General features: G+C 54.6%; 1 protein-coding gene across 1 annotated transcript in view; it reads right to left on the reverse strand.

The window, feature by feature from the left end:
- Positions 1-8,378, reverse strand: part of LOC148431264 (glycogen [starch] synthase, liver-like) — a gene marked incomplete at its 5' end in the record, with an annotated part of 29,856 nt that extends 21,478 nt beyond the window's left edge. The window contains one exon of the mRNA XM_088466141.1: positions 8,215-8,378. Coding sequence (XP_088322267.1) covers positions 8,215-8,378 — 164 coding nt within the window. The remainder of the gene's footprint in view (positions 1-8,214) is intronic.
- Between the last annotated feature and the right edge of the window lie 567 nt (positions 8,379-8,945).

The following is an 8,945-nucleotide window of genomic DNA, read 5'->3' on the forward strand; positions in this document are numbered from 1 at the left end:
AGTCACACATGCAGCGGTCACTGAGCAGGTCACCTGGGCAGACATTAGGCAGGTGAGTCACACATCCAGCGATCGGACACTGAGCAGGTGACGTGGGCAGACATTAGGCAGGTGAGTCACACATCCAGTGGTCGGACACTGAGCAGGTGACGTGGGCAGACATTAGGCAGGTGAGTCACACATGCAGTGGACACTGAGCAGGTCACCTGGGTAGACATTAGGCAGGAGAATTACACATGCAGCGGTCGGACACTGAGCAGGTGGCGTGGGCAGACATTAGAGGAAAGTTACTCATGCAGCGGTCGGACATTGAGCAGGTCACGTGGTCAGACCTTAGGCAGGTGAGTCACACATCCAGTGGTCGGACACTGAGCAGGTGACGTGGGCAGACATTAGGCAGGTGAGTCACACATGCAGTGGACACTGAGCAGGTGTCGTGGTCAGACATTAGGTAGCTGAGTCAAAATTGCAGTGGACACTGAGCAGGTGACGTGGGCAGACATTAGGCAGATGAGTCACACATGCAGCTGTCAGACACTGAGCAGGTGACATGGGCAGACATTAGGCAGGAGAGTCACACATGCATCGGTCGGACACTGAGCAGGTCACCTGGGCAGACATTAGGCAGGTGAGTCACACATGCATCGGTCGGACACTGAGTAGGTGACGTGGGCAGAAATTAGGCAGGTGAGTCACACATGCAGTGGACACTGAGCAGGTGACGTGGGCAGATATTAGGCAGGTGAGTCACACATCCAGCGGTCGCACACTGAGCAGGTGAAGTGGGCAGACATTAGGCAGGTGAGTCACACATGCAGCGGTCGGACACTGAGCAGGTGACGTGGGCAGACATTAGGCAGGTGAGTCACACATGCAGCGGTCGGACACTGAGCAGGTGACGTGGGCAGACATTAGGCAGGTGAGTCACACATGCAGTGGACACTGAACAGGTGACGTGGGCAGACATTAGGCAGGTGAGTCACACATGCAGTGGACACTGAACAGGTGACGTGGGCAGACATTAGGCAGGTGAGTCACACATGCAGTGGACACTGAGCAGGTTGCATGGGCAGACATTAGGCAGGTGAGTCACACATCCAGCGGTCGGACACTGAGCAGGTGACGTGGGCAGACATTAGGCAGGTGAGTCACACATGCAGAGGTCGGACACTGAGCAGGTGACATGGGCATACATTAGGCAGGTGAGTCACACATGCAGTGGACACTGAACAGGTGACGTGGGCAGACATTAGGCAGGTGAGTCACACATGCAGTGGACACTGAACAGGTGACGTTGGCAGATATTAGGCAGGTTAGTCACATGAAGTGGACACTGAACAGGTGACGTGGGCAGACATTAGGCAGGTGAGTCACACATGCAGTGGACACTGAGCAGGTGTCGTGGTCAGACATCAGGTAGCTGAGTCAAAAATACAGTGGACACTGAGCAGGTGACGTGGGCAGACATTAGGCAGATGAGCCACACATGCAGCTGTCAGACACTGAGCAGGTGACGTGGGCAGACATTAGGCAGGAGAGTCACACATGCAGCGTTCGGACACTGAGCAGGTGATGTGGGCAGACATTAGACAGGTGAGTCACACATGCAGCGGACACTGAGCAGGTGACGTAGGCAGACATTAGGCTGGAGAGTCACACATGCAGCAGTCACTGAGCAGGTCACCTGGGCAGACATTAGGCAGGTGAGTCACACCTGCAGCGGTCACTGAGCAGGTCACCTGGGCAGACATTAGGCAGGTGAGTCACACATCCAGTGGTCGGTCACTGAGCAGGTGACATGGGCAGACATTAGGCAGGTGAGTCACACATGCAGTGGACACTGAGCAGGTGACATGGGCAGACATTAGGCAGGTGAGTCACACATGCATCGGTCGGACACTGAGCAGGTCACCTGGGCAGACATTAGGCAGGTGAGTCACACATGCAGCGGTCGGACACTGAGCAGGTGATGTGGGCAGACATTAGACAGGTGAGTCACACATGCAGCGGACACTGAGCAGGTGACGTAGGCAGACATTAGGCAGGAGAGTCACACATGCAGCGGTCACTGAGCAGGTCACCTGGGCAGACATTAGGCAGGTGAGTCACACATCCAGCGATCGGACACTGAGCAGGTGACGTGGGCAGACATTAGGCAGGTGAGTCACACATCCAGTGGTCGGACACTGAGCAGGTGACGTGGGCAGACATTAGGCAGGTGAGTCACACATGCAGTGGACACTGAGCAGGTCACCTGGGTAGACATTAGGCAGGAGAATTACACATGCAGCGGTCGGACACTGAGCAGGTGGCGTGGGCAGACATTAGAGGAAAGTTACTCATGCAGCGGTCGGACATTGAGCAGGTCACGTGGTCAGACCTTAGGCAGGTGAGTCACACATCCAGTGGTCGGACACTGAGCAGGTGACGTGGGCAGACATTAGGCAGGTGAGTCACACATGCAGTGGACACTGAGCAGGTGTCGTGGTCAGACATTAGGTAGCTGAGTCAAAATTGCAGTGGACACTGAGCAGGTGACGTGGGCAGACATTAGGCAGATGAGTCACACATGCAGCTGTCAGACACTGAGCAGGTGACATGGGCAGACATTAGGCAGGAGAGTCACACATGCATCGGTCGGACACTGAGCAGGTCACCTGGGCAGACATTAGGCAGGTGAGTCACACATGCATCGGTCGGACACTGAGTAGGTGACGTGGGCAGAAATTAGGCAGGTGAGTCACACATGCAGTGGACACTGAGCAGGTGACGTGGGCAGATATTAGGCAGGTGAGTCACACATCCAGCGGTCGCACACTGAGCAGGTGAAGTGGGCAGACATTAGGCAGGTGAGTCACACATGCAGCGGTCGGACACTGAGCAGGTGACGTGGGCAGACATTAGGCAGGTGAGTCACACATGCAGCGGTCGGACACTGAGCAGGTGACGTGGGCAGACATTAGGCAGGTGAGTCACACATGCAGTGGACACTGAACAGGTGACGTGGGCAGACATTAGGCAGGTGAGTCACACATGCAGTGGACACTGAACAGGTGACGTGGGCAGACATTAGGCAGGTGAGTCACACATGCAGTGGACACTGAGCAGGTTGCATGGGCAGACATTAGGCAGGTGAGTCACACATCCAGCGGTCGGACACTGAGCAGGTGACGTGGGCAGACATTAGGCAGGTGAGTCACACATGCAGAGGTCGGACACTGAGCAGGTGACATGGGCATACATTAGGCAGGTGAGTCACACATGCAGTGGACACTGAACAGGTGACGTGGGCAGACATTAGGCAGGTGAGTCACACATGCAGTGGACACTGAACAGGTGACGTTGGCAGATATTAGGCAGGTTAGTCACATGAAGTGGACACTGAACAGGTGACGTGGGCAGACATTAGGCAGGTGAGTCACACATGCAGTGGACACTGAGCAGGTGTCGTGGTCAGACATCAGGTAGCTGAGTCAAAAATACAGTGGACACTGAGCAGGTGACGTGGGCAGACATTAGGCAGATGAGCCACACATGCAGCTGTCAGACACTGAGCAGGTGACGTGGGCAGACATTAGGCAGGAGAGTCACACATGCAGCGTTCGGACACTGAGCAGGTGATGTGGGCAGACATTAGACAGGTGAGTCACACATGCAGCGGACACTGAGCAGGTGACGTAGGCAGACATTAGGCTGGAGAGTCACACATGCAGCAGTCACTGAGCAGGTCACCTGGGCAGACATTAGGCAGGTGAGTCACACATCCAGCAGTCGGACACTGGGCAGGTGACGTGGGCAGACATGCAGTGGACACTGAACAGGTGACATGGGCAGACATTAGGCAGGTGAGTCACACATCCAGCGATCGGACACTGAGCAGGTGACGTGGGCAGACATTAGGCAGGTGAGTCACACATGCAGCGGTCGGACACTGAGCAGGTGACGTGGGCAGACATTAGGCAGGTGAGTCACACATGCAGTGGACACTGAACAGGTGACGTGGGCAGACATTAGGCAGGTGAGTCACACATGCAGTGGACACTGAACAGGTGACGTGGGCAGACATTAGGCAGGTGAGTCACACATGCAGTGGACACTGAGCAGGTTGCATGGGCAGACATTAGGCAGGTGAGTCACACATCCAGCGGTCGGACACTGAGCAGGTGACGTGGGCAGACATTAGGCAGGTGAGTCACACATGCAGAGGTCGGACACTGAGCAGGTGACATGGGCATACATTAGGCAGGTGAGTCACACATGCAGTGGACACTGAACAGGTGACGTGGGCAGACATTAGGCAGGTGAGTCACACATGCAGTGGACACTGAATAGGTGACGTTGACAGATATTAGGCAGGTTAGTCACATGAAGTGGACACTGAACAGGTGACGTGGGCAGACATTAGGCAGGTGAGTCACACATGCAGTGGACACTGAGCAGGTGTCGTGGTCAGACATCAGGTAGCTGAGTCAAAAATACAGTGGACACTGAGCAGGTGACGTGGGCAGACATTAGGCAGATGAGCCACACATGCAGCTGTCAGACACTGAGCAGGTGACGTGGGCAGACATTAGGCAGGAGAGTCACACATGCATCGGTCGGACACTGAGCAGGTCACCTGGGCACACATTAGGTAGGTGAGTCACACATGCATCGGTCGGACACTGAGCAGGTGATGTGGGCAGACATTAGGCAGGTGAGCCACACATGCAGCGGTCGGACACTGAGCAGGTGATGTGGGCAGACATTAGGCTGGTGAGTCACACATGCAGCGTTCGGACACTGAGCAGGTGATGTGGGCAGACATTAGACAGGTGAGTCACACATGCAGCGGACACTGAGCAGGTGACGTAGGCAGACATTAGGCTGGAGAGTCACACATGCAGCGGTCACTGAGCAGGTCACCTGGGCAGACATTAGGCAGGTGAGTCACACATCCAGCAGTCGGACACTGGGCAGGTGACGTGGGCAGACATGCAGTGGACACTGAACAGGTGACGTGGGCAGACATTAGGCAGGTGAGTCACACATCCAGCGATCGGACACTGAGCAGGTGACGTGGGCAGACATTAGGCAGGTGAGTCACACATCCAGTGGTCGGACACTGAGCAGGTGACGTGGGCAGACATTAGGCAGGTGAGTCACACATGCAGTGGACACTGAGCAGGTCACCTGGGTAGACATTAGGCAGGAGAATTACACATGCAGCGGTCGGACACTGAGCAGGTGACGTGGGCAGACATTAGAGGAAAGTTACTCATGCAGCGGTCGGACATTGAGCAGGTCACGTGGTCAGACCTTAGGCAGGTGAGTCACACATCCAGTGGTCGGACACTGAGCAGGTGACGTGGGCAGACATTAGGCAGGTGAGTCACACATGCAGCGGACACTGAGCAGGACACCTGGGCAGACATTAGGCAGGTGAGTCACACATGCAGCGGACACTGAGCAGGACACCTGGGCAGACATTAGGCAGGTGAGTCACACATGCAGCGGTTGGACACTGAGCAGGTAACGTGGGCAGACATTAGGCAGGTGAGTCAAACATCCAGCGGTCGGACACTGAGCAGGTCACCTGGGCAGACATTAGGCAGGTGAGTCACACATGCATCGGTCAGACACTGAGCAGGTCACCTGGGCAGACATTAGGAAGGTGAGTCACACATGCATCGGTCGGACACTGAGCAGGTGATGTGGGCAGACATTAGACAGGTGAGTCTCACATGCAGCGGACACTGAGCAGGTGACGGGGGCAGACATTAGGCAGGTGAGTCACACTTGCAGTGGACACTGAGCAGGTGACATGGGCAGACATTAGGCAGGTGAGTCACATGCAATGGACACTCAGCAGGTCATGTGGGCAGACATTAGGCAGGTGAGTCACACCTGCAGCGGTCACTGAGCAGGTCACCTGGGCAGACATTAGGCAGGTGAGTCACACATCCAGTGGTCGGTCACTGAGCAGGTGACATGGGCAGACATTAGGCAGGTGAGTCACACATGCAGTGGACACTGAGCAGGTGACATGGGCAGACATTAGGCAGGTGAGTCACACATGCAGCGGACACTGAGCAGGACACCTGGGCAGACATTAGGCAGGTGAGTCACACATGCAGCGGACACTGAGCAGGACACCTGGGCAGACATTAGGCAGGTGAGTCACACATGCAGCGGTTGGACACTGAGCAGGTAATGTGGGCAGACATTAGGCAGGTGAGTCACACATCCAGTGGTCGGACACTGAGCAGTTCACCTGGGCAGACATTAGGCAGGAGAATCACACATCCAGTGGCCATAGAGCAGGTGACATGGGTAGACATTAGGCAGGTGAGTCACAAATCCAGCGGTCGGACACAGAGCAGGTGACGTGGGCAGACATTAGGCAGGTGAGTCACACATCCAGTGGCCGGACACTGAGCAGGTGACGTGGGCAGACATTAGGCAGGTGAGTCACACATGCAGTGGACACTGAACAGGTGACGTGGGCAGACATTAGGCAGGTGAGTCACACATGCAGTGGACACTGAACAGGTGACATGGGCAGACATTAGGCAGGTGAGTCACACATGCAGTGGACACTGAGCAGGTGACGTGGGCAGACATTAGGCAGGTGAGTCACACATGCAGCTGTAAGACACTGAGCAGGTCACCTGGGCAGTCATTAGGCAGGTGAGTCACACATGCATCGGTCGGACACTGAGCAGGTCACCTGGGCAGACATTAGGCAGGAGAGTCACACATGCATCTGTCGGACACTGAGCAGGTCACCTGGGCAGACATTAGGCAGGTGAGTCACACATGCATCGGTCGGACACTGAGCCGGTTACCTGGGCAGACATTAGGCAGGAGAGTCACACATGCATCGGTCGGACACTGAGCAGGTCACCTGGGCAGACATTAGGCAGGTGAGTCACACATCCAGCGGTTGGACACTGGGCAGGTGATGTGGGCAGACGTGCAGTGGACACTGAACAGGTGACGTGGGCAGACATTAGGCTGGTGAGTCACACATCCAGCGTTCGGACACTGAGCAGGTGACATGGGCAGACATTAGGCAGGTGAGTCACACATGCAGTGGACACTGAACAGGTGACGTGGGCAGACATTAGGCAGGTGAGCCACACATGCATCGGTCGGACACTGAGCAGGTGATGTGGGCAGACATTAGGCAGGTGAGTCACACATGCAGCGGTCGGACACTGAGCAGGTGATTTGGGCAGACATTAGACAGGTGTGTCACACATGCAGCGGACACTGAGCAGGTGACGTAGGCAGACATTAGGCAGGAGAGTCACACATGCAGCGGTCACTGAGCAGGTCACCTGGGCAGACATTAGGCAGGTGAGTCACACATCCAGCAGTTGGACACTGGGCAGGTGACGTGGGCAGACATGCAGTGGACACTGAACAGGTGACGTGGGCAGACATTAGGCAGGTGAGTCACACATCCAGCGGTCGGACACTGAGCAGGTGACGTGGGCAGACATTAGGCAGGTGAGTCACACATCCAGTGGTCAGACACTGAGCAGGTGACGTGGGCAGACATTAGGCAGGTGAGTCACACATGCAGTGGACACTGAACAGGTGACATGGGCAGACATTAGGCAGGTGAGTCACACATGCATCGGTCGGACACTGAGCAGGTGATGTGGGCAGATATTAGGCAGGTGAGCCACACATGCAGCGGTCGGACACTGAGCAGGTGACGTGGGCAGACATTAGGCAGGTGAGTCACACATGCAGCGGACACTGAGCAGGTCAACTGGGCAGACATTAGGCAGGTGAGTCACACATCCAGCGGACACTGAGCAGGTGACCTAGGCAGACATTAGGCAGGTGAGTCACACATGCAGTGGACACTGAGCAGGTGACGTGGGCAGACATTAGGCAGGTGAGTCACACATCCAGCGGACACTGAGCAGGTGACGTAGGCAGACATTAGGCAGGTGAGTCACACATGCAGCGGACACTGAGCAGGTGACGTGGGCAGACAATAGGCAGGTGAGTCACACATGCAGTGGACACTGAGCAGGTGACGTGGGCAGACATTAGGCAGGTGAGTCACACATGCAGTGGACACTGAGCAGGTGACGTGGGCAGACATTAGGCAGGTGAGTCACACATGCAGCGGACACTGAGCAGGACTTAGAATGACTTCCAGGGACTTTCCTCATAATGGGGCTACATATACGGGATGCAATCAGTAGCACTTACTCTGCCCAGGTATCTCCAGTCCAGGAGGTCTGAGAGCCGCTCTGTGCGGTTGCGCTGGATGATTCTCTGGCGCCGGGATTGCTGGCAGAACCCGTACAAGAATTGGGTCAGCTGGTTACACGACTCGTCCGGGGAGCGGAACCTCCGATCCACTATATAAATACCTAAAATGTGCAGGAAAATAATGACTCATTCCACACTCTTCAAAACATTTATGTAGTGGCTGTACACGTATTCCTGAGGGATCCGAGGACACAGCACGTGTGCGTTCCATGACATTATTGGGAGACATATGTCAGGCTATTTACTATACAGGGGATCTTCTCGTTATTGCATAGATCATCAACTATTTATTATATTGGTGATCTACATGTTATTATATAGGAGGTAAACTAGATACAGTTGTTTAATATTAGGTCACTAGCAGATATAGCGATCACATTTAGCTGTTGTTTTTGATCTGATTTTCCTGCTGTGTTTTCAATATCCCCTTTATAGCTCTGACATATTTCATTATCGTCATTTATTTATATGGCGCCACAAAGTGTCCTTAGCACTGTACAGGGAAAATAACAGTAATACAAACGTACATAAAATGTATATAATCAGACAGATCAATGGGAACCATCAAACAGTGAGTCATACAGGCGGGCGAGAGAGAGTAATAAACAGTGAACCATATAGATGGGTGAGAGAGAGTAATAAACAGTGAGTCATATACACGGGTGAGA

The sequence above is a fragment of the Taudactylus pleione genome, unplaced genomic scaffold (assembly GCF_031769625.1).
Source record: "Taudactylus pleione unplaced genomic scaffold, aTauple2 ptg002555l, whole genome shotgun sequence".
Taxonomy (NCBI): Eukaryota; Metazoa; Chordata; class Amphibia; order Anura; family Myobatrachidae; genus Taudactylus; species Taudactylus pleione.